General features: G+C 43.4%; 1 protein-coding gene across 2 annotated transcripts; it reads right to left on the bottom strand.

The window, feature by feature from the left end:
- Positions 1-407: 407 nt before the first annotated feature.
- On the bottom strand, positions 408-26146 carry LOC125361242 (oxysterol binding protein). 2 transcript variants are annotated; one of them, XM_048359565.1, is made up of 14 exons: positions 25620-26142; positions 21212-21420; positions 18875-19125; positions 13371-13569; positions 13029-13131; positions 12556-12610; positions 12261-12392; positions 9113-9358; positions 8723-8843; positions 6303-6406; positions 4883-4978; positions 3854-4035; positions 2678-2898; positions 408-2590 (listed from the first exon to the last, which is right to left on the bottom strand). In XM_048359565.1, the coding sequence occupies exons 1-14, from the start codon at positions 26027-26029 to the stop codon at positions 2448-2450; spliced, it is 2472 nt and encodes an 823-aa protein (XP_048215522.1). In that variant the 5' UTR covers positions 26030-26142; the 3' UTR covers positions 408-2447. The 2 variants fall into 2 exon arrangements, with proteins under 2 accessions (XP_048215522.1, XP_048215521.1); XM_048359564.1 differs by having other exon boundaries at positions 408-2898; positions 25620-26146.

Here is a 26146-nt window from a genome sequence, read left to right on the forward strand (position 1 = left end):
TTTTGTGTGGTGAAGCAGGCCCAGAGCTAACAAAACCAAACCAAACAATATTAGCAACTATTCCTCTGTCGAGGTCAAGATGAGGCAATGTGCAACAGATCACACTGAAGTGGTAGAGCTTTTAAATCTAATTTTCTGCTCACCAGCCCTCTGCAGCCAAGTTCAATAGTTCAACTATTAGAGCTCGGTGCCCTCTTTCAATTTCTCACAAAGATCAGGGCTCCCAGGCTCTCACATTCCCAAGCAGAACAAAACCCCCGGACCAGTTTCTCCTCCTCCTCCTCCCCACCAAATGCTTCTGTCTAGAAGTGAAATCAGACAAACAATGTGGCTTTTAAAAAATTATTTAATTTAGTAGTTTTTTAAATTTTTTTGGAAAAAAAGCAATAAGGCAAAAAAACTGAAAATATATATAGTTTTGTTTTGATGTGACTTTATTCCACCTTTAGGACTCTTAAAACTTCTTCCACTAGCAGGAATCTGGGGATTGAGCCAGAAATGTAGTGCAGATTGTAGAGGAAGACAAGGGAGAGAAGGCAGGGGAGTTCGGTTTCGTTAGGGAATTCCCACTACTTCCAAAGTCCCTGGAGAAGGTCCCAGCTTTCACGGGCCTCCTGGGACAAGCGCTGGCATAACCCCTGGCCTGTGGTGGAAAAGGGGTTCTCAGGAAGAAATTCCCGGCGTGCTCCTCTCTCGTGCTTATTTCAGAGAGGGAAGAAGGGAATGGGGGAAGGATAAAAGCACTGATTTACCTAGTAAAACCCAATTTCCCTGGAGGGATGGCTTCCTCTGGAATGATATTTTCCCCCAGGACCCACACTGGCTGAGGCTCAGTAGTTAAGGAACAGAAACAGAAAACACTAACAGAAAGCATACAAGGAAGGCACCTCGATTTGTGATCCTCAACCAAGGGCAGGTGGCACAGGGGTTAGATTTCTGAATAAGACAAAGAGAACAAAGACAGAACAAAGAAGGAAGCCAGAAGGAGTTCTCTTATGCACTCTACATGATGGCGCTTTCAGCCCCCCATTATGGCAAGAAAATTCCTTTGGGATTTAGCCTGTGTACAGAACAGAGCCCAAAGTAAACCAGAAAGTACTCTCCAAACTTCCTACCATATTCTTCCTAACAAAGCAAAGAGGCAGGAAAGAGACAAGGATTTCATTTTCAAAGAAGGGAGAGCTTACACAGCAATGGGCACCCTAGGATACAAATCCTGGGCACGACTCAGTTCAGTAACTACCAGATGTGATCTGGCTTGGGCTCCAAATCTGCTCCTAAGACATGGGCAGTAGAAGAGTGCCCATCCTCATGAACATATGTCTAAGACAGAGTCCCAGGGAGACAAATGATATACAAAACCCAAGATTCTCAATGGGAGGAAGGAAAATCAAACAAAAAATTAATTTTTCTCTACATATATATAATATACAGATATTTAACACATTATTCCAGAGGTGGCTCCAGTCCATGGGGTTTGAGAGATGGTGAAAACTTTGTTCCAGATCAACTGCTCTCAAATTCTGAACTCTATCAGAACGGACAGGAACGGTTTGGCTCCAGACGGGGTCACAAACCCATACAGGTGTGTGCTGGGTGAGGAGTGAGAAAGGCAATGAAGGATGTGGGTGAGACTTGGAAAGGTAAAAGTGGCTGGCAGTCTTTTTCCATCCTGCCTGTTTTCTCAGTCCTCCGCCTGAGGAGTCCATAAAACCTTTATGTGAGGACGATGCACCCCTCGTACAAACCACCAAAGTGGCTTCCAGCTGCTGTCAAAGGCGGAGAACGGCAGAGGGGTACTTTATGCGAGTGAAGATAGGATCTTCCAAGAAGGTAAGTTAAGATTCCGGCCCCACAGAGCCACCTGCCTTGCAGCCGTCCCAGGACCTTGGTTGTCTACACACGAATTGGCCCACACAATTGACCCTCATGCGCACGCATTCCTGTTAGACCCAAGCTCCGCCGCAACCATGAACAGTGCCTCTGCTGGCTAAAGTCTTATGTGTTTCTTTTTAAAGGAACTTTAAAATCAGTTCTTGCTCTGAACAGCACCAAAAATGCTCATGAATCACAATCTTATGCAGATCTTGGCTGAGCAGGATACTACAAGGGGAGGGCAAATGACATCATCTTAAATGGGTGCAGAAGGAGAAAGAAGAGCCAAGAATTCTTGACTTGGCAGAGGGAGAGTAACACTAACTTTCAGCCACTAATCCTCTCCCATACAAACATAGTTATCTAGTATGTTGATTTCAGTGTCAATCAGCTAAGGCAACCAGCCAATCACCACCACTGGTGTCTGCTTCTGGTGATTGATTTGGAAAAAGTGATTGGTTAAGACAGACAAACTTGAGGAAAGCACTTGGTAAGAGTCGCAACTGCCAGCTTTCCCACACATCCTCTGTCCTCTTCTCCGATCAATCCTCTTCCTCTGTGTTACTGCTCCTTCAGAAAATGTCTGGACACGAGTTCCAGTCCTGCTTTTCTTTACACTCCCAGTAGTCACCCCTATAAATATGGGTTAGCTCCTTGGTCACAGGGTCCTTCTTTCGCTCAAACCACAGTGCCTTATAGGGATCATAGGGTGTGCCTGAAAGGGAAAGAGGGAAAAGAGGCACAATTAAGAGCTGGCTCTCTCCACCTGCCAAGAAGCAGGAAGACAAGGCAAATCCATTACCATCTTCCGTGGCCTTCATAGCTTCGGCTTCTCTCTTCTTTCTCGAAAGTCTTTGTTTTTCCTCCAGGCGCTGCTTCTCAGCATTCGCTTCATCCCAGCGTCCATTTTCCATCAGTCTCTGGTCGGGCCTTAACCTGCTGTCTGTGGGCGCAGTGCCACCTTCCCAGGCATTGAGAGTTAGAGCTAGCTCTGAGAAGTAGTACATGTTTTCTGCATTCTTCCTAAAAGAAAGGAACGAGAAAAACAGAAAGGTAGTATGAACGCTCAGACCGAGTTATGGAGCAACAACTCAGTACTCTGCTAAGATGACATTGTTGAGGTTGTTCTACAAGTGGAAAAACAAAATCCAGGGCCAGGTCAGGTACTCCTAATTAAAAGAGCCAAGCTGGATCACTCTCAACTCCCAGTGTGATTCCACTTAACTGTCATCTGGGGTTTTATAGTAATCAGCTACAATGATCTGTATCCATCAGGATGAATGAAACAATCAAAATTACTCATTCATATGGCCTTCTATTGTCTTTACTTCCTTTCAAACTATTTTTTTTCTTCCTGGGACTGTTGCGGCTATTACCATCAATGGAATATACTAGATGGTGTCAGAGTCCTGAACATTGGCTTGGGACTTTTCGCTGCTTCTGGGCCTTTGGGTACCTAGCTTCTCTGGCTGTTTGTGAATAGCTTTGCTCTAAACTGTAGAGAAACATTCTTCTGAATCCCCAGTCCAATAGATAAAAATTTAAACAATTTCGGAATAGCAAGCTGTTCATTACAACTTTCTGGGGACAAGGCATGCTACAATTCAAACTATTTTTTTTTTTTTTTTGCCAGTCCTGGGCCTTGGACTCAGGGCCTGAGCACTGTCCCTGGCTTCTTTTTTCTCAAGGCTAGCACTCTGCCACTTGAGCCACAGCGCCACTTCTGGCCGTTTTCTGTATATGTGGTGCTGGGGAATTGAACCCAGGGCCTCACGTATACGAGGCAAGCACTCTTGCCACTAGGCCATATCCCCAGCCCCAAACTATCTTATGTAACCTTCTGGTAACCTTTCCAAAAGGCCCTCGGTTCCTGGGCTTGGCCCCTTGCAGCACAGTAGCAAGGCAGGCAGGGACATTTTCACATTGCTCCACAGGTGAGGGCAAAGTGGCCTCCAGTCACTTGCAGACTGATACTCACGGTAAGGGGTTTCTTTTCCACAGCATGACTCTGCTTTCCTCGGCTTCGTGGCCTCTCTGGCGAGCGTCACCCCCATTCTCCCCAGAAGCTGGTTGTACTTTGAAGCAATCCATTTTCTCATCCCATGTCCCCAGAAGGGCAAAGTGAACTTTTCCTGATGGATCTGTCACTTCTCCTGTCACCTGCAAGAGTTGAGAGCAGGGCTTTGGAGCAGAGGATGCCTTCTGGGGCAGTTTACCTGACAAGTCCAGAGACCAAAGTCCTAGGGGAAAGACTGCTTAACTCCTGTTACAACAAACACTATGGAGATATCTGAATTATTTTGTTGTCTTGTTTGTGAAACATTATTTGAAATACTAAGTTGTGACTTGGAGGTCACTCTGTGTGCCGCACAGGGATTTTCCATGCAGTGAAAAGCATCTGATTGATACTCAGAATTGCATTCTCTTCTCTCTAGGTACAGAGAGACCCACTGGTGCTAACATAGCTCTCTCCTGAATGTCACAGAGGTCCCACCTTCTTCCTATAGTCCTTCTATGAGTTGACCCGCAGTGTTCCCTTCGGTCTCTATTGTTCTTGACCTTTACTTCCTCATCTGTGGTCTAAGAATGGGGTCCTGTAATGCAATGCAGTCCCTTTTTGCTGACTTTCTCCATATCTCCTGGCTTGAACTCAGAGCTTGGGTGCTGTCCCCAAGCCTCTTTTTGCTCAAGGTTAGTACTCTACCACTTGAGCCACAACACCACTTCTGGCTTTTTCTGAGTGGTTTATCGGAGATAAGAGTCTCACACACTTTCCTGCCCCAGCTAGCTCCTCAGATCTCAGCCTCCTGAGTAGTTAGGATTACAAGTGTGAGCCACCAACACCCAGTACTGTCTACTTGTTTTGAATTTAGGATATCTATCTTTCTACGTACATATACTATGAATGTGTATCTGCACACATGTGTATAAACACCAGCCCCAAAAGGCGAGGTTTCCTTAGGAATATACACTTAAGAAAAAATGTATAAATTCCAACTTGTCTTACCTTTCTTGCTACATCCCGAGAGAAGTAGCTATAAGGAACAAATTTAAGATTACACTTGTCTCCTGTCTTGTGATTTATAATATCAATTTCACCAGACTGGAAAGTGAAAAGAATCATGGATTAGTTTTATGGAGACCAGATGACTTGAATATCTGCCAATACCCACACCTCCTAATTCTTGATAGTTTGATCTTAATTCTAGTACTTTCTTGCTTAAGCCTGACTCTCTGCTGGCCTTGGGGAAGCTGTGGAATCTTTTGTAACCTTGTCATTGCAGGTTGGGATTAACACCACTTGTTTGATGTGTCACATGTCAGGTGGCAGGATTTGACCTTCTGAATATATTTCATTAATTCACATCCTACTTTACCTTTCCAATGCAGTCCCTCAATGGTGCCCTTTCTGAGCTCCGTGGCTTAAGACAAAGTGCTCACTCACAGTTTCAAGGTTATATATGGCAGGACTTTCTAGACATAATTCATTTTTTCTTGCCTCCTTTCTATCCTCTGAATTCCAGATTGCTCTTAAAGACTCAGCTTAATTCCCCAATCTAGTATGAAGCTCTCCCTGACAGCTCAGAAGATAGTATTCTATTTTCTCTGAATTTACTGCAACATTGTTTTAAAGGGAATCTAAAAGTTAGTTAGAAGTCTTAGAATGAGGATGAGCAGGAATGCCGCAATGAAAGCCTTCTTATACACATTAATAAAATTCTTAAAAAAAACAACTTAGTACTTCCCTTATTCTAGTTTATTTTGTCACATAGTTCTCAATGTTCATATTTATCATGTATGTTCAATGATAATAACTCCCAAGGGACATCACATTTGACTTTGTAACCCTAGTACCTAGCATACTGTCTGGCAATAGATGTTTCATGAATAACGGGAGGACTAAGAGTGGAAGTCATGCTAAGGGTGAAGGCATGGCTCAAGTAGTAGAGTGCCATGTTCATTTATTTAGCTAACTTAGTTTAATAATTCAAACTCCCTCCCAACCCAACCAGGTCTTGAACTCAAGAGTCTTCCACTTGCTCAGCTTTCTTGTTCTCACTGGTGCTCTACCACTTGAGCTATGCCTCCAGCCCTACTTTTTGCTGGTTAATTGCAGATGGTATCTCATAACTTCTCTGTTTTGGCTGGTTTCAAACCATGATCTTTTAGGTCTCAGCCTCTTGAGTAGCTACAATTACAGGTGCCCAGCTAAACACTGTTTACTAGTCTTTATTCTCTGTACTGCCTAATACAATCCTAGCTGTCATTGATGAATTTTGGCCACTCATAATTACTTGTGGTAGAGAAACTTGGGGAGGTGAAGGTAGGCCTATAAGTGAAGCACTAGTAACATTCCAAGGCCAGTTCCTATGTCTTAAAAGCAAAGATTATATGAAAAAGTGTTCTTCTGAGTTTCAGGAGCTCACCTGATCTATCCACAACTTGCCCACGATAATGTTATGCACTGTGGTAGTCACTTTCTTCCAAGTGTAGTGGTGCCCAGTGGCATGGAAAATACAGTGGATGGTACCTGAAAACCGAGAGGTACACAAATGAGGCCCTACACCAGAAAAACAGCACGGACTGATTCCTTTCTGTTATTATTTCTCAAACAATGACGAAAAAAGACATTTTCCTTAAATGTTGGGAGCATTATTTGAATTTTTCTTCTCTTGATTTTTAAATGTATGAATAACATAGAACTGAATAATGATAAATATTGACAGCTGATACATCTTAGGTAGGGAGCTAGATCTCACAAAACCAACTGCAAAAGATATGCATGGGGGGCTGGGGATATAGCCTAGTGGCAAGAGTGCCTGCCTCGGATACACGAGGCCCTAGGTTCGATTCCCCAGCACCACATATACAGAAAAAAACGGCCAGAAGCGGTGCTATGGCTCAAGTGGCAGAGTGCTAGCCTTGAGCAAAAAGAAGCCAGGGACAGTGCTCAGGCCCTGAGTCCAAGGCCCAGGACTGGCCAAAAAAAAAATTAAAAAAAAAAAAAAAAGATATGCATAGGAACAAGCCAAACATGCCCCATTGAGAAAAAAAATGAAACTGCATTATAAAAAGGGCACATGCTGGTTAATCATTCTGGGGGCCAGGACCTGCTCTTAATAACTAACTAGCTGTGTGACCTTAAACAAATCACTTATCCACAGCCTTTAGTAGTTAAAAAAGAGGAGTGAATTGACCAAAGCTTTGAAATGTAGCTGGATTCAGTCCTGGGACTATCATTTGTTACTATGTGTTGTATAATAAGGAATTTTGCCCAGTCTTTGTCCATGACTCCTACAACAGAACCTTTAAACCCCCACCATTCTCAAGGAATAGGAGCATCTGTTATTCAGAGTGAGCCTGATACAGTGTATTGGTAAGATTGATAAGATGACTCCAGGTAGGCCTCTTGAGAGCTACACCAATGAGAAAACTCAGAAGAAGGCAGTGTCCAGTCCAAAAAGATCAGCCAGGTGATGAGAGAGTTAGGGCTTGCTGCAGTCATCTGTTATTAGCTCAACCCCCTAACTTCCAGAAGGGGGACTGGATATTGAATTTAATCATATGGAAAATAAGTCAGTTAACGAACTCCCTATAAAAAGCCCTGGAAACCACACCTCAGTAGAGTTCTCTGGCCAGTGAACATGTCAGTGTGAAGAGAGGGTGGTGTGCCCTGCTGGTGGGGAGAAGGCAAGTGAGCTCTGTGCACAGGGCCCTCCTCAACAGCACCCTATGGCTCTCTTCATTTGATTAACGTTGATTTGTACCCTGAGTAAAGCCATAATGTAAGTGTAGCACTTTCCCGAGTGAGTCTTTCTAATAAATTATCAAGTCGGAGGGAGCTGCGGGAACTCCTACAACTAGTTGGTCCAAAGCATGAGTGGCCCAGGTAACCCCAAATTTGTGGTTTGTATCTGAAGCAAGCACAGCCTTATTGGAGACTGTGTGCTTAATGTATAAAGTGTGCAGAAACTTGGGTGGTCAGCATCAGAATTGCATTACAGTATTCAACCCTATTTTAAAATTCCCAAGGCCTTGGTTTTAACATCTGTAGACTCTGGGTAACTATATCTGCTGTGCAGCAATGTTGATTTGACCAATAAAATGCTCAAAATATAGTATGTGCCATTGATATAGATTCCTTCCTATGAGTTGATCTCAAGTAAATACCAAACCCAAATCAGTACTTTGACCACAGGTAACTGAGGAGTCAAAGTTGTGTGTGTGTGTGTGTGCGTGCGTGTGTGTGTTTACAAATAAATAGTAGGTAATCTGACCAAGTGTATTAACAGAATAACTCCTCTGTAAGCACAAGTGAAAAGAACAGACAGACTCACCCTGGATTAGGAAAGTCTTTCTTGTAGAAAAGATTAAGTTGGCTGGTGACAACAATGATGGCAGTAACACTAATGCTAATTGTAACTCTACCACATACAAGGCTCTGTGCTATGTTCTCATGCAGTATCTCATTTAATCTTCACAAACATCTTCAAAGTATTTGCCTAAATACATCTTCAATCTCAGTAACTCTTTTCTTTCTCCACCGCCACCCCTGAAATCTATGAGCTCAGTATTATTCTGGCACCAAGCCAGACATTTGCAAGAAAAGACATTATGAGAAAATAAAACCACAGGATCAATATTCCACATGAAGAGTTCCACATGAATCCTCAACAAAGCATTAGGAAACAAAACTGAAGAGCACATTGACAGCTGAGAAGTTCAACCGTCTCCCCAAAGCTGGATAGTGAGGTGTAGTGCCTCACTCAGAACAGATCCAGCGAATGCTACCATGACAGAAAACTGCTACTCCTCCAAAAGCAATTCCTAGGGATGGCCGTCTTACCGAGGGGCATAATAGAGAGATATTTGCCCCGAAACTTGCTGGTGATTTTGATTTCCTGACGCAGTGTCCAGCCATTTCTAGACTCAGCATGGTGCGCAGCAGCAGGGGGGTGGTGACTCACCTGGAAGATATCAGGTTCACAGTGAGAAGGCAGAAAGGACAAGGAAAAGATATTACCTATTAACTAGTGGTAAACACCCAAGATTTCCTTTGGCATTATACCAGCAATAGTAGGCGAATGGCAGGGCCTTCGGTGTGGACTCTGAGAGGAAAAAAAAAACACATGGGATGACAGGACTGGCAGATCCTTCAACTCCATCTGAAGGATCAACCAACACGCCATTCCTGTCCTCGGAAAGGAAATGGGTTACAATAGTGGTGCTCCTTTACCTGCTCACAGAGGGATCGGTACCCATTCTCCTCTAGCCGGTCCAGCTCAAAGGTCTCCCCAAGGAGTGGGTTGAATGGCTTGCTGGTTCGGAAGACAGTAGTGGAGTAGGAGGACACGGTGAAAGCCGCAACATAGCAGAGCTGTTCCAGAGAGTTCTCACATTTTGCAGCTCGGTCTAACAACTCATGGTATTCCAGATCTTCAGTAAGGCGCTGAAGCATGGACAGTGGCTCATTAAAGTTCACCTGTAAGGGAAAGAAGAGCTGGCAAACATTTTCCCAGACATTTATATGAGACAGTTGACATATTTTGCAGGTAGGGAAACAGATATTAAGATGCCAAGTTGACAAATCACTGGCTTCTCTCAGAGGCTAAATAAGGAAACAAACAATGAGTGTATTTAAGTGGAAGGAAGCGGCAACTCAGTCTAAGAGCCAGTGGAGAGCTGAACATCCACCAGACAACCCAGAGATGAACAACAGAGGGAAAACACAGGGAAGAACAAAGAAATGCACAAGTACTTCTGCAGCCAGAAGCTGCGGGGAACTGGATGAACTCAAACCTTGGTGAAGTGGGAAGACAGTCCACTGAAAACTAGATGCACTCACATGCTGCCAGCAGACTGCCCAAGGGGAGGAAGACCCTTCCTCCCGGCTCTGATCTCCTACCAGTGTCTTGTACTGATGGAGCCCAGCCAGACTCCAACAGACACACAAGCCTGAAACACAGCCCTGAGATCAGCTTTCCAGTGGCACAGGACAAGGCCAGGGAGAGATGAGGACCTGATGTACAGATGAACAAGAAGAGGCCTGTACAATCTTAATGGCAGTACCATTAAGGAAGTAAAGGAGGATGGAAAGGTCACCCAGGCCCGGAAAAGCTAGGTCTAATTAGAAACTGCATTTTCCAGGACTGACGAGACCTGCTTACCTGCCTGCCCACTACTTCCTCAAAGGCATCTATCTAATGCTCCAGGCAAGTGGGTCTGATGCATGGCCTTTTCTAGTTGTTCTAGTTAGTAGTTTAACACATATAGACACAGACACACAGAGAGACACACATGCACATACATTCACACCTTTGCTGTACTGAAGATCAAACCCAGGCCTTCAACACAATAGGCAAGCATTGTACTACTGAGCTATAACCCCAACCTAAGTCAATGTTTTTAAAAAAACACAAAGCGCCCATACCTGCATATAATCCTAAGTGTTCTCCAAGACCAATAAGATACAGATCCTGTCCATGAGGAATGAAGTCTACAATGAGGCAGAAGTCATATGCTGGTCCTTATGCCCCAAGAAGACAGGGAAAATGTTTTGTACCTGTCAAATAGTGGCTATGGACAGACTCTTATGAGGAAAGGACACCTCTTACCCCCTTTTCTACCCCTTTTTCTTCAGCTAGCTGTGACCATATATACATTCTAGCCACAGAGATTTAAGAGCTTAATGGATTACGCAATTTCCAGGAAGCAGCCTGAAAAGACAGCGTGCTTGGCTTCTTTCTCCATCTTGCAGCTGCCTGCCATGTGACCTGGAGGACTCACACTGCAGCCATCACTTGGAGCCTAAGCAAGGAGGACACCGAGCAACAGAATGGCAGGGCAGAAGGAAGCCTGGTCCTGACCTGTGGAGTGGAACAGTGTCTTTGGACTACTTATTTTTACACTTCACCACAAGAATGAGTGAGGCCAGCCTCTGTCTAGGGCCAGGCTCTGCCAGCTTTTCTGCAAAGGGCTCTCAGCAAACAAGACCTAAATGAATGAATATTTGTGTTCCAATAAAACTTTATGGACATTAACCTCATAAACTACCTTACTTCTCTTTTCATCCATTCCAACCATTTACAAGAAAAAAGAAGACATTCTTGGCTTGTGGACTGAATAGTCCACCCTCAGATCTGGCCCAAGGGCCTTAGTTTGCTACTTTGGTTAAAAGCAGTGTATCTTAGACCTTTAAGTTGAACGTATGTTGAACTGGTACCTAGGCAAAGAGGAGACATTTAATTTACACTTGTAGAATGAGTGAGCAAATGAACTACACTGTCCAGTCTAACTTGTCAGAGCACAGAGGAAAAATAGCTCATCCTGCCTGGATGTATTAGACAGGTGTACTGGAAGGCAACACTGTAGATTAACTCGGAAGAAAAGGGTTCTAGCTGTAGCAAAGGAAGAGATAAGAGCCCATAGGAAACTGAAGAAAGTTAAGCAGAAGCTGGTTATGGTGGTCTACACCTACAAGCCAACACTTGGGAGGCTGAGGCAGGAGAATCATGAGTTCCAGGCTGATCTGGGCTACAGACCAAGATCCTGTTTCAGAAAGAAAAACTGAAAAGAGAAAGAAAGACAGAAGGAAAAAGGGGAGGAAAGGAGGGAGGAAAGAATGGAGGGAGGGAGGGAGGGAGAAAGGGAGGAACAGAGGGAGGAAAGAAGGCAGGCAGACAGGCAGGAAGGAGTTCAAGCAGGAAGAGCTGAGTATGTAAATGCTCTTAGTGAAAAGACAAGACGCCTCTGAGTCACTGGCAACAGTTCTGCTGAGCAGAACGCAGGAGGTCTATGGCATGTGGAGGAAGCAGCAAGCCCACAAAGGAATCTAGACTATGCTCAAAGCCATAGGAAGCAGTAAAGGGATGACTTAACCAGAGGGATGGCGTGACCACACCTCTAATTTTAAACAGGTCATCTGGCAGCAGTGTGGACAGATGGAGCAAACAGGACTGGAGGCAAAGAGATCGGCCCCAACTCCATCTTCACAACAGAGACAGTCCTTATCTTCCTGTTTGGAATGCACCGCTTTTGCATCTCTGCTCCCCACACATCTGTATGTGTAGCAATTCCCACTACACTAATAGAAAATAGCATTTGTTGTCTGGTTCTTTTAAACTGTATGCTTCCTGAAAAAGGGACAAAGGATGATGCATCTATTTTGCATGCTGTAGGAATTTGCTCATAAATGTTATTGAACATATGCATCGAATTCCAGGTGATCTGGGAATAATACTGGAGCCACAGCCAAAATGAAACCAGCTCGTTTAAGGAGGAGTTTATGACTATAAAAATAAGTAAGGACCATGCTCAAAACGGCCACTTAAGTGGGCTGGTCTGTCACACTAACACTCTCCTCACAGAGGCTGAGAGGACCTCACCGGCATGGGGATCTTGGAGAGTTCTTTTCCGATGCAGTTCTTCATGATGCTCCATAAATTGAGACTATAGTTCGGCTTGTATGGTATTCTCGTTCTCTTTTCCTTTTTGGTCTCCTCCAGCTGATGCTTGTACTGAGAGCAAACACAAAGCCATTCAGCCACAAAGAACAGAAAATCCACTATTTACAACCTTCCCTTCCCCCACGCTAAAAATGCTTTTTGTCTTAGCACTTCACACATCCTTGGGAATCCCACCCAAGGCCCTGATTTCTCATATCTTCCACAGAATAGTTACCTGTTCATCGAGGCTGATGTCACTACTGGCCCCACTGATGTTGCTGCCAGTGCGTCTGCATGGATGGGAAGCACAGAAGAATTAGAATAAAGGCCACAATTTTACTTTGGTCTTTAACAGTTCTTTACAAGGCAGAATGCCTAAGTGTATTGTTTTTAATCTCTCTCTCTCTCTCTCTCTCTTTTTGGTCTGTCCTGGGGCTTGAACTCAGGATCTTGGGCACTGTGACTGAGCTCTTTGTTCAAGTCTGGCACTCTACCACTTTAGCCACACCTCTACTCCAGCTTTTGGGTGGCTAACGGGAAATACAAGTTTCACAGACTTTGCTGCCAGGACTGGTTTTGAACCACAATCCTCAGATCTCAGCCTCCTGAGTAGTTAGGATTACAGGCGTGAGCCACAGGCGCCAGGCTAGTTTCTAAACTTGGATGACCTTTGATGTCCATTTTCTTCAACAGCTTAGGACAACTTACTTGTGGCCCAGATTTTCAGGCATGGTGATGATCTCTGGTGCATCAAAAAATTCATTCTCATCATCTTCATCACTCATGTCCCCTTTGCCAGAGCAGCACTGATCTATAAGGAGAAAGGCCTTTTTTGTTTTCTCTGGTTATATTTATCAAATGCCTGGCACAGCTGGATCTTTTACATACTAATCACAAACAAGGTACCAAATGGTAGAAAGCAGTGGTAAGCCAGAAGAAATAAATGGTTCAAACTGCACTTTACATTAGTCATGGGTTGTAGAGAATTTGGAGTTCTATTGACTAGCTGGCTACTATCAGAATGAGCTATGCGAGAATCACACGACTTACCTTTAACAGAACCAGCACTGCCAGGAGTGTTTGCTGGCAGCACTGTGGCTCCCCGAAAGGCCCTCTCCAGGTGATTGTGTTGCTTTGCCAGCTGCTCCAGGGTCTCTTCCAATCGGATACGCTGGTCTCTTTCATACTGTAGTGACTTCTGCCACTTTTTGCTATGGGTCTGGGCTAACATGAGAAAATCTCTGCAGGCCTATAGAGACAAAGTGTTGACTGTATCACCCTAACTAGGCAGAGATTCCCCTGTGGCCTCTATAAGCCCAGTAAGTGACTTTATTCAAGGAACTTCTGTGGGCATATGACAGTGAAGACTTTTCCTGTTACTCCACAGCATCAGGGAAAACTCACTTTGTGCTGCAATCAAGGTCAAACAGAGTAAACATGGTTGTCAGGGTTCTCATACATTTTCCTGGTCATGCGGACCAAACAAATGCCAAGTGAGCAGTAAACCCAGGCAAGGTATTTGTGGTAAAATCACCAAGGGCAGGTACATGAACACCAGAAGTAATCTGACTGAGACAAAAATGAGAAAAAGCACAGGCTAACAGCTTTTGATAAATTCTTGACTAAACTCAAGCTAAAGCAGAGGAATTTAGACAGCAAGACTAGAGAATTTGCGTTGAACTCGACTCAACCAAGGAAAACATTTTTCTTTTATTTTGGTCACTATGAGAAACGTCTGACTTTAAAAATTAGAAGCTTACTGGAGGAATCAAAGAAGGGATCTGTAGGCAAAACACACAGTTTATCATCTCAATCCCAATGCCTTTTCTAGCTCTCTCCTGAGAGTAGAACCAAGTTCTAATGACTGGTTATGAACCCACGGAGCCCTTCTCAGTGTGCCCACCGCCTGCTCCATTCCCTCCTCTCCAGGCAAGTATACTGACCCCAGACCCTGCAATGATGGCATTGGCAACAAAGCTCACTGTACCTGGGAGGACACACAGACTGCTCCGAGGACTTCCCACTTCGGCATATGCTACGCACTCAGCCTAGAGCACCCATCCCTATCTACTTTCTCTAAGAAAGATCGATGGTAAATGTCATTTCTTCTGTGACACTAGCCCTTATTAGTCTCATAAGCCGCCAGTCTCTTTCCTACTTTTGCTTAGCACTTTGCTCACTTCAGTTTGTGACTGTCTGTCCAGAAGCACCATGAGCAACGTTAAAGGCACATTTTATAGCTTATTCAGAGCTCTACCTCCTAACACATAATAGATCCTGATAAGGCTTATTAAAAAAATAAGTGAAAGAAGGAAGTAACATAAGCTTAAGTCTATTTCCTATGATAAAGAAACTAAAAGGTACACAGAATGCCTACTCCCTTGGTGTCAACAATTGCCCACTGGTCAATAGCTAAACCAGGAATTCTAGCACATCACTCACTGAGTTTCAGACTACCTAAGTACCTACTCAATGGCTGAAAGTAATCTCAAAGGCAATGAGCTCCAACTGAATCTACCATGTTGTCAGAATACCTCTGCCTTTTCCTTTGATATTCCCCATGCTAACACCAGCTCCAGAGCTCTCCCAGCTGCCCAGGTTAGTATACTCGGGGCTATCCTGCTTTTGGTTTTGTTTCCTTTCTCATTCAATTACCAAGATCTACTGACTGCTATTATTATTTTGAACTTGTTTATTTCTTTCTGTTCTCCATACCAGAGGCAGTAGTATAGAGTACAGTTCCACATCAAGAACTGAGCTGTTGGGGCTCCACTCCATCCTCACCTTCATAATCTATGCACAAAGCATTACATTAGGAACTACCTCCAAGAGTAGTTGCTTTCCATGTAAAGCAATTAGAATCACTTAGGGCTGAGAGTAAGCATTCAATTGGCGACTACAATCAGGCCTGCATCAAAACCAGTCTTGTCTTCTTTTAGTTTAATACCAAGCCCAGGCAGCAGGGTCTGCACTTCCTCCTCCTCCTCGCCAGCCTCACCTCCATCCACTTCCTCGTTCTACCAAGTCAATTAAAACAGTTCCCAGACTGTAGGAAAGGAGGGCAGGTATACATACATTCCACATCACCACTGCACAAACTTGTCTCTCTTCCCTTAATAATGCTGATAATTAAAATTTAGACAATTATATGTCAGGCACTTTGCTGAGTAATTCACATCAATTAGCTAATAAAAGCCTTTTAACCACACTGTGAAAGGCCTACTAGTATGGAAGTCATTTACAGATAAGGAACTGAGGTCATACAACCCACCCTGGGTCATGCAGAAGATGAAGGAGGCAATTGGAACCTAGGCCCTGACCTCTATATCGTTTCTTTTCATGCAAGCCTTTCATTGTTCTTTCAGAATTTGTTTGATTATCTCCTCTAGCCCTTGTAGTCTGATTTAACTACTTCCAATGTGCTATGCTATAGCAGCCAGTACCCTATTATGGCCCTTGAGAGTATACCAGCAAGATCCATGCACTGCTCTGTCTTTTATCAGATATTAACTTCTGTGAGGGCAAGGACCACAAATGCCCTTGGGATTTCACTTAGCAGAGAGTGGAACACCTAGGCACTCATTTAGCAAAAAAATATACTCACAGCATCGATTTTATTTTTGCTAAATTCAGTTTGGTAGTGAGAAAAGCTATATCATAAGCAATCACAAAATTGAGTGAGATATATTCTTTCAGAAAACTTTGCCGGTTTATACAGGACTCTAGGCATTCACTCACAGTGAGACCAAAGGAGGATACTCTTAGGAGAGGAACAGAAAGGTGCAATGCCTATGTGCCTCTGATCATGCACAATAATATTTATCTAAATGAACTCCAAGAAAGAGAAATAAGAGGTTTCTTTCCTTGGTTGCTGTTTTCTTTTCTTTTTTGTCTTGTTCATTTATCTGTCTTTGGGAAGGTGGGGGGCACAGAAATGGAGGAATAAAGGGTGAACAAATGCAGCGGTGGTATTCACTAGACATCATTAAAAGTGAACTATACAACTTGAGAGTGGGGATAGGAAGCAATGACATGGCCCAAAAAGAAACATATGCTTTACCTGACTTATGTAACTGTAGCCCATCTGTTCATCACCTTTATAATAACAATTATTAAAAAAAAAAAAAGAATTCCAGAACAGCACCTAGGTGCTTAGTTCAAGCCCTGGCACAAAGAAAGAATATTTATTTATGATAATCCTGACAGATTGTACAAATCTGTAATAAAATGCTGTAAGAACTTAAAAGAAAAACTGACCATTTAGAGCTGTGATAAATGAGCAGGCCCTTTCTTTCTGTCTGCCTATCTATCTATCTATCTATCTATCTACCTATCAATCTATTTATCTATCTAAAACTAAGTCTCATTAAATTATCCAGGCTGGTCTCAAAACTCTAAGTCCTCTCACTCAGCTTACCAAATGTTGATATTACAGGTGTGGGTCCCTTACTGCACCAGGCTTATTTTTTATTCACACCATACTTAAGGGCTTATGTCGTGTGTGTGTGTGTGTGTGTATGTGTGTTTGTGTGTGTATATGTGTGTGTGTGTGTGTTTCTTTTTCATGGCTGAGAAATAAACTTGGGGTCATGGTGCATGCTAGGCAAGGAATCTACCACTGAGCAACATCCCAGGCCCAGAGCACACCTCTGACTTCCAAGGGATCATTCTCTTTAACACAAACTCTGGACACTTAAAACTTAGAGATAGGGCCCAAATCATTTCAGTTTTATAAGTCCGATACTTTCTTCAGAAAAATTGCATATTATAATAGGAAATTAAAAAAGCAGTAGTCTTCAGTAGACCACTGTGCCATGACTATTCTATTTGAAAAGTATACAATAAGATTGTTTTATTTAAAATATTTATTATTTGGGATTAGAGGTGTGGCTCAGACTATAGAGTGCCAGCCAATGAACAAAAGCAAGCATCAGATACCCAGTTTAGGTCCCAGTCTTGGGGGGGAAAAAAAAGGAACCAAAACAATTTATTGAAGTGTAGGATTTCTGAGGTTATGAGGTTTTCCTGATCACAAGAGGAACAGAAAAGCAAGCATATATTTACTAAAAAGTAAAGTTTGGAAAAAAAAACAACACGTGCCTAGCCCCAAGAGGTACGGACATCAGAACTGATTGGCACCAGGTGCTGGTGATATGATGCCTCTAATCCTAGCTACTCAGGAGTATGAGATCTGAGGCTCGGGGTTCAAAGCCAGCCCAGTCAGGAAAGTCTGTGAGAGTCTGATCTCAATTAACCACCAGAAAACTGGAAGTGGCTCAAAGTGGTAGAGCACTAGCCTTGAGCCAAAGAATTTAGGGACAGCACTTAGTCCTTCAGTTCAAGTTCCACGACTAACAAAAAAAAAAAGAAAAAGAAAAACAAACTGACTGGCCAAGGTCTGTTCGGAGATCTTCCTGTAGTCTCCAGGTAAAGAAAATCTGTCTTCTTTCTGTGTAGACCCCAGCACTGAACAAACTGTTCAACATGTCAGAATGTGGTATTAAAATAAAATCATCACAACTCCCAGCAAGTAACAAAGGAGCAGAGTGAGAATATTCTAAATCTTGGGCACAGGAAAAGTCTTTGATCTTTTAGAGCCATGTGAAGTAAACTAGCTCTAAACAAATGTCTTCCTGTCATTCCCTAAGCAAGGGAAAATCTGGCACTAGTGAGGTAATTTCATCCCACTTAATTCAACAGGGAAAGAAGCCTGAAAACTTTTTCTCACCGGATACTCTTCTCACTTATGAAATGTCTTTGAGTGTTTTTATGTCAAAGGGAACTACAACAACCTGCCAAGTGAGAATAAATTACCAGTAGAGGATAAACAGCATTGTTAAAACCATGTATTCATTTCATACCTGTCAATACATCAGTAATACCAGAATGCTTTGTGTTTACCTGGAACCTGGCACCCAAGCAGCTAACATATCCTATAAACAAATGACAGCCACCCAAGATAGCAATCATGAAGAGGCACTATTGGTCTTTCTTTTTAAGAAAAAGTGACCAAAGTTGAGTGTTTTGTCTTAGCAACAGAACTGCTCATGAAATTAAGGACTAAGGATGGGAGTAACTAGTACTGTAAGTTCTCTCTAGTTCTTAATACTCCAGTTACCATCCTGTATGACAGATTATACTAGCCGGGTAAGGAAGAGAACCCCAACATGAAGCTAAAGAAGATGACCTGAAAAGGACCTACAGTGACCTTTTGCTGAAAGATCAAACTAGATAAAAGTAAGCAAATAAAGAAAAAAGACAACCTAAAGAGGTTCATGAACTCAACAACTGTAATCATCAGACATTGTGCTGGTGAGAAGCAGGGCTGGACCTGCGGACTCCTAACAAACTTCTAGGCTAGAGCAATGTCCTCCTGACCACTTGAGCAGAGCATGAGAGTCATTCCATCGGTGCAGCCTGTTCTATGTCATGAAACAAACAATGTAACTTAAAGCCCTTGCGCACTGAAGCAGGACCTAATGTTCTGGCTTTATCCATTACAGTCCAGCATTGGGGAAAAGAATCAAAGAGCAAGAGACACCATGTGCACTCACATTGATCATGGCATTGGATGTTATCCTAAAGAGTGTGGCTCTCTCGTTGACCTGTTTGATCTTTTCATTGCTCTCAGCAGGCAACTTCAGGGATTCCAGCTCACTGAGGGAACGCTGCAGGGCTGTGCCATGCTTAGCTATCAAGTCATTGCATGTGCTCAGGTCTTCCACTTTGCTGGAGAGGGTTCGGAGGGTATTCTGCAGCTCAGTCTTGTCAGTTTGTGAAACAGACTCTTCATCTCCTGATTCATCTGTAGGAATATAAAAAGTTATAGCACTCCAGGACCAGGACTGAGAGTTGCAACCCTACCAACTCTGCCCACAAGCAAACTGACACTATTCTTGCTGTGCATTCTGAGTGACTGCCTGTCATCACCACACAATTTCTCTACAGTGTGGTCCACTGACTACCTGTACCCTAAGTGCTTCTTAAAGGTGCAAAGTTTCTGGTTTCCTCTCAAGAGACACTGGTTCAGCTGGTGTGAGAAAAGGTCTGGGAATCTGTGCTTCTAATAAGCCACTCAGGTGTTTCAGATGCGTATTGAAGTTTAAGATCTACTGGCTTAGTAGGTATAAGAAGCTGAATGGTTCTTGGCATTAGAAATTGTATTATTGGGACTTTAAATGTTACCTTGAGGGTTCCAGATAGTTCAAATTAATTACTATGACAAATCCACCACTCTCTGTCAGGTGATTCATGGGCCCTCTGAAAATTGGGTTGTGAATCAGAATCTACTTCTGTGACCACGTCTATGTCATTAAAAGTTTAATCAAGGATGAAGGATGGCCTCAGAATTTCATGACGAAGAACTCATCTGACATTAGAACCACTATAGAAGCAATAAAAACTGTAATATAAACAATAAAAATATAAGCAATATAAACTACTTCTCCAGTGATAAGTAGGAAGCTATGTTGTATCTCTATTCCTTGTGTACTCAACACTTTGTAAAAGTGCTCTCAAAGTGTTTTCCTCACAGTGCCATGTCCTTTGAGGGGAGCTAACACCAGCACCAAAATTAAAACAAAAGAAGAAAGACTTGCCCTATCTGTGAAAGAGTGGCAAGACCAGGGCCAAAATTTAACCTGTTACTGAAAAGTTTACAAAGCAGAGAATTTTCTTTCCATTGCTTAATAGACATTAAATACAATATGGGAATGACAAGAAGATACATGACAGCAAAATCAATTAAGCAAAGTCAGTGACTTTCTAGCTTATTCTTTTTTTTTTTTTTTGGCCAGTCCTGGGCCTTGGACTCAGGGCCTGAGCACTGTCCCTGGCTTCTTCCCGCTCAAGGCTAGCACTCTGCCACTTGAGCCACAGCACCGCTTCTGGCCGTTTTCTGCATATGTGGTGCTGGGGAATTGAACCTAGGGCCTCGTGTATCCGAGGCAGGCACTCTTGCCACTAGGCTATATCCCCAGCCCCTCTAGCTTATTCTTAAGGAAGAAAGCTACTATGATGACACTATGGGCAAATCTTACCACTTTTCTTCAAGATAAAAATCAAACCATAATTAACTGTTTTTTTTGCTAGGCACGTGTGGCTCATGTCTATAATCCTAGTTACTCAAGAGGAAGAAATCACAGTTGAAGGCCAGAGAGCATAAAAATTTGCAAGACTCCATCTCTAAAATAAGCAAAAAAGTAGGTGGGAGGGGTAGCTCAGCAGCAGAGTGCCAGGCTAGCAGGTGCAAGGCCCTGAGTCCCAAGGCCTGATAATCTCCCACCCTCCAGTAATAAAATAAACCGTTTCCTTTAGTGTAACGTAGCAAGATGACTTTTCACAGAAATAATACATGTATAGTTTTTGGATGTCTAGTAAGTCGATTTCAACTTAAAAAATAATAAGTTATCAGAAGAAAAGACAAAAGTAGGGGTAGATCCAAATTGTTGTTTAACAACTTACAATTCGACTTAGAAATTGATTTAACAATTGATTTAGAAATAAAGTAATGTCTCAAAATTTTAAGGTCGATTTGCATTAAACAAATGAAAAATGTTACATATCTCCAACAGCTTTTCAATCTTGGCTAGATGCTTTGGAGGGAGATTAGCTGTACTGTTCATCTCTACTCTCTAGTTGACAGTAACATCTCTACTCTTTTGAAGGTAACAACTAAACATATTTCCAGACATTGCCAACTATCCCTGGTATATGTGTGTACCCATGTATACACCCGTGCATACACAAAATTGGCCCTAGATGAAAGCCACCACTCCAGGAGAAATACTGGATGATAAGAAGCGTGAGTCATCTAAGAGATAGATAATCAAATGACACAGCACAGAGAGGTCAACAGAAAGGTTTCTGGGCATATATTCTTTGCTCCCCACCTGATTCTGCCAGCATCTTAACGGCCTTGGCCTTAGCCAGCTCCAGAGCTGTCACCCAGCGCTGCCTCTCTACTTCTGAGCTAGCTTTCAGATGGTAGGTCTGGGCGCCCCCATTGGAAATGATGAAGTTACACGAATCCTCGACAGTGATGTTTGCGGTGGCGAGGTTGATGGTACCACGGCAGGTGTGTCTCATTTCTGCCTTTGACCTGCAATAATGAGATAAAAATAAACTAAAAAGAAAGGTGACAGTTTATCCTTCGTCATGTTCCATTTCTTCCACAACTCTGAGCCCTTTGTAAATTCAGTAGGCTTATGAATCTAGATAAGTTTCCTAGATGTTTCTGAATCAAGTTTTACTGCCTTACTGTCCTCTCACCATTAGCTTTTAAAAATAGGCTTTACTAAAGTTTAAGGACATGTTATATTAACTTAGCAATTTTAAATGTTTGGGTAAATATATGCAGACATAGAATATTCTGACCTAAAAGGTCTCCTCATGCTCTTCTGCAGTCGACAATTACTACTTAGCAAGTTAGAAAGTGCTTTATAACCTCATGCAACAAAACTTTGTATGACAATGTGATTCCTGAGGAATTGCTCCATTTTGTATCTAGTGGGCCATCCCCCTCACTGTAAATCACAACAAAAGGAGAACTGTCACACCATGCTTAGAATCGTATTTCTGAAATATATAAAAAGGCAAGACAGAAATGTTTAGACTATTACATATTGGCTATAGCTCAAATAATTTGAAATAAGAACATCTAGCTATCAGAGACAGTAAAGAAAATCATCATCACCAATGGATCACTAGACATTTTTTAATCTTTCTGGAAAATGTTTTTGCCTACTAAAGCCATCAGACTTCTTTTGGTGGGAACTCCTAAGCCATCCTATTAATAGCCAGGAAAGATTCAGCAGATCCTCACCCAGGACTGGGTGTCAAAATATTCCCAATGTCTACTGACTGACAGCTCTATTAATAGACTAACTTTTAACTTCACAGCGCTACTTGGTGACAACAAGCTACGAGGAACTTCACATAAAATGAGCTTCCAGCTACTAGTACAATTGAGTATACAGTATCAATTGTGCTAATTACTTCACCACCTGGTGGCCATCCTCAGGGACCTACCTGTAGGTTGAGACTGCAGTTTACTCTGTCCAGGTTGGAACATAAAGAGGTCAAAGTGCTTTGCCAACTGCCACAGTACAGAACAGAACCATTTCCCTTTCAACAGAGCCAAGTGGCCAAACACACCTGGCACATCCAGAATTCCTACATGCCAGACACAACACACACCCTAGCTTCAAAAACAGATTTGGTATGTTTCTAAAAGTTTGTTAGCTGGGCTTAGGAAGACAGATTTGCTGCTATTTGGTTTGTCACATGAGACTGTTCTTGGTTCCTCAATGCAAAAATGACAGCATGTGATCGACATAGGGGTCTCAATGGACTGGGCTATGTTCCATCCCCTGCACCTGCCACACTGTAACATGAATCCCTGTTTTTTTCTTTCTCTCTTTTTCTATTCTTACCTTCCCATTCCTAAGCTTTAGTTACATTATGAATAATGCAGGATGAATTACAGATGCACAGCTGGCAGGTCTGTCACCCTTGCCTTCTATTTGAAGGGTGCTAGTTGGACCTTCTATCATATTCCTACTTATAAGCACTTTCTACTAACTACTTCCTAGGAATCTCTTATGCCTGGGTCATCTTTATGCACTAAAGAAGTTTCTTAAATAACAAAGTGTATAGCAATTGAACAAATTACAGGGAATTTTAGGAGAATGACAGGCTTGATGACAAAGCTCTTGGGGTTAGTTAGATGTGCTTATGCTTATTAATGATTAGTTCAGAAGCCAGAAAAACATGATTCTCAGAGTTGTTACATCGAAGAGTTCTTAAGGTAATACAACATGATGTGGTATTTTCTGGCTAGAAAGTTCTTGCCTAAAAAAGACCAGCCAAAATAGTAATTCAATCTCCTGAATCTAGCCAGGAAAACAAATACGATAGCTTGTCATGATGTCTCTGAGAGCAATTATATGTCATAAGATTTTAAGTAGAAAGGTGTCTATATAATTGGGCATGTACAGAAAGCCCAAATACATAAAAAGAAGGAAGTAGCTTGCTAAATTCGATTAGGATAGTTCATGAGATGATGGGTCTAGGAAGCACAAAATCACAATTAAAAGGAAAATGGTATTTTGGAAATGGTATGTGTACAGATTGCAGGTTCTAAAGACATGAAAAACAGGAGGGATGACAAATTCTAATTTTAAGAGGGCAACAGGGACCAGAAGAACCCTGTGAGGAAGAATAAACTGAGAATATAGTTGGAAGGAGGTACTTTACTGCAGTTCTGAGAGTAAACACAATTTGATAGTGTAGATCCTTTGTTGCTTAACTGGTTGTGGGTAGGACAATCCTAACTGGCAAGTACTAGCCAATGGTATAATTCCTAAAATATGGGTTGGTATGTCTTAAAAGGAGTTTTATCTGTAATCAGATAGGTACCTTCACTGCCTCTTGTTATAGAGACATTAAAAGTGGGTACAAATACTTGAAAAAACAGCAATATGTAAGTCATTGCTATCCAAATTTAATGCTGGTACTGAACAAGAATCAACTGGACTGACAGTGGATAAATCAAGAACTTGGAAAAACTGAAAACACAAACACACATACACACAAAAACCCCAACTTATATACAATTTTTGAAAATGGAGAATTAGTGCAAATAGTGATTTATGAGCTAAGCCAGGATTTGAATCCGAATACTGGGGTGATAGGAAAAACAGGAATTTGAGTAGGGGTAAGAATTTCAGGGCAAACTGAACATCTTAGGTTTGTGATTTAATCTTAAGTTAGAAAAACTGAGATTAAAATAAATAAATAGTATAATGCCAATGATAACATACAACTGCTCACAATTAATGCCACTTGAGCAATGAGGAAAAACTATCTACTGAATCTTATCGATTGAGGATAAACAGTTTTTCTGCCAACAACCACCAACTCTCAAATTCTCCTCAAATTTTGAAGGGCCAATGCAAAGGGAGCTGGAAAAGAATTTGGTCACCTCAACTCCTGGTGACTGCTGGTGTGAGAAAAAAAAAAGCGAGCTACTTATAGACATCAGTGTTTTGGGTACCAAACAGGATCATCTTTAGGAAGAGATTTCAACTAGAAATGTCATTACCTTAAGCAAAGTTTCCCTTTAAATATAATTTTAGTATAAAATACACACTGTAGTCATGATCTATACTTACTTAGTGTAGATAAGTAATCATTTCTATCCCTGGGATGGTGTGAATGGAAGTAGTTTGGAATCCTGGCTCCTCCATGCTAAGTCTCAGTTTCTGAACCAGGAAGATGTGGCTGTCTCTTAACTAACAAGGCTGTGTCTAGAAGCGGAATACTCAATGTGAAATATCCAAGCCCTTGGGAAATGCTTATGCCCTGTCCCTAGATCACCTATCTTAGCACCTCTATCCAGAATAAGCACAAAAGCGTGTTATGATAAAACCAAGTCACTTTAAGTGTCTATTGTATATCAACCATTCCAAAACAAACACTTTTGAAACAACTTAACACTAAGTAAAAAAAAAAAAAAAGAAGAAAAGATAAACGTTGGATAAGACAACCAAACATTTCTAAGGGAGAAGATGAGACAAACAAAAATAAAAGCAGCAGCAGCAGAGTGCACAACTCCATTCTAGACTCTCCAGAAGGCAAAAGTTAGGTGCAAGCGCCGGAGAGCAAGTAGGACATTGGGGACAGCATGCCTAAACCGCCCAGAGTGTGGTGTCTCCACGCTGTTTGGAAACGAGCTGGGCAGGGCAGGCGCCGGTCCATCAAAGAGCCACGAATAACCTTGGATTTGGAAGAGTGGGGTGTGCAAGATCACTACGCCTGGAGACTCCACACCAAGCAAGTTCCTTGGGTGCAAGTGCTCAGCCCCTGCCTCCTCCTGGGCGGGTTTCCACCCCCCCCCCCAAAAGCACCTCCACCAGTGGTTGCCCAGATTGCAGAATCGATGACTGCACCCACGTGGTGGTGGAAGTACAATGGAAGAAGAAAACAGATGCTTCTCACCCCCCCCCCACCACAACACACACACCTCACCACCCGGGGAAAAAAAAAAACAAACAAAAATAATGACGGGGGAGGGGGGTTGTGAGGATGTGGCACAGCAAGGGTGGAGGGGGAGGGAGGGGAAAGGGTGGGAACGGGTGTTCTGTCCGTCCGTCTGTCCGTGGCGGCGGGCTGTCAATCTGGGCGAGGTGGCAAGGGGGCGACCTTGGCGGCGATGCCCGCCGGAGGGAGCGGGACGGAGGGGCTGCGCCCGGAGGGGGGGCGGGGGCAGGTGAGTGACAGAGCCCCGGAAGTACTTACCTGTAGTAGCTCAGGAGTCCGTTGCTCAGCACGAACCACCGCCGCTGGTAGCCTTTGATGTAATTGGTCCATTTGAAGAGCCAGCCCTCTCGAGCCGACCCCGAACTCCCGGCGCCCGAGCCGCCCGAACCCCCGGCCGCTGGCGCAGGAGTCGGGCCCGACGCCGCCACTCCTCCGGCTCCGGAACCCGGGCCACCTGCAGCCGCTGCGGCCACCGTCCCCGACGCTATCCCGGAGCCGGGCCCAGCGTCGCCGCGGCCGCCACTACCACCGCCGCCACCGCCACCGCCGCCGCCGCCGCCGCCGCCGCCTCCCACTACAGGAGGACCGGCGCCGCCGCCGCCGCCGCCGGGAGCTGCAATGGCTGCCGGCCCCGGCCCCACCACTCCTCTCAGCTCCGTCGCCGCCATGAACCGCCGCCGCCCTGAGATACAGGACCGGAACCGCCTACGAGAACCGCCGCCACCACCGCCACCGCCGCCGCCGCCGCCGCCTCCCGGAGCGCCCCACACGGCTAGCGCATCAGC

Source organism: Perognathus longimembris, chromosome 13, assembly GCF_023159225.1.
Source record: "Perognathus longimembris pacificus isolate PPM17 chromosome 13, ASM2315922v1, whole genome shotgun sequence".
Classification (NCBI taxonomy): domain Eukaryota; kingdom Metazoa; phylum Chordata; class Mammalia; order Rodentia; family Heteromyidae; genus Perognathus; species Perognathus longimembris.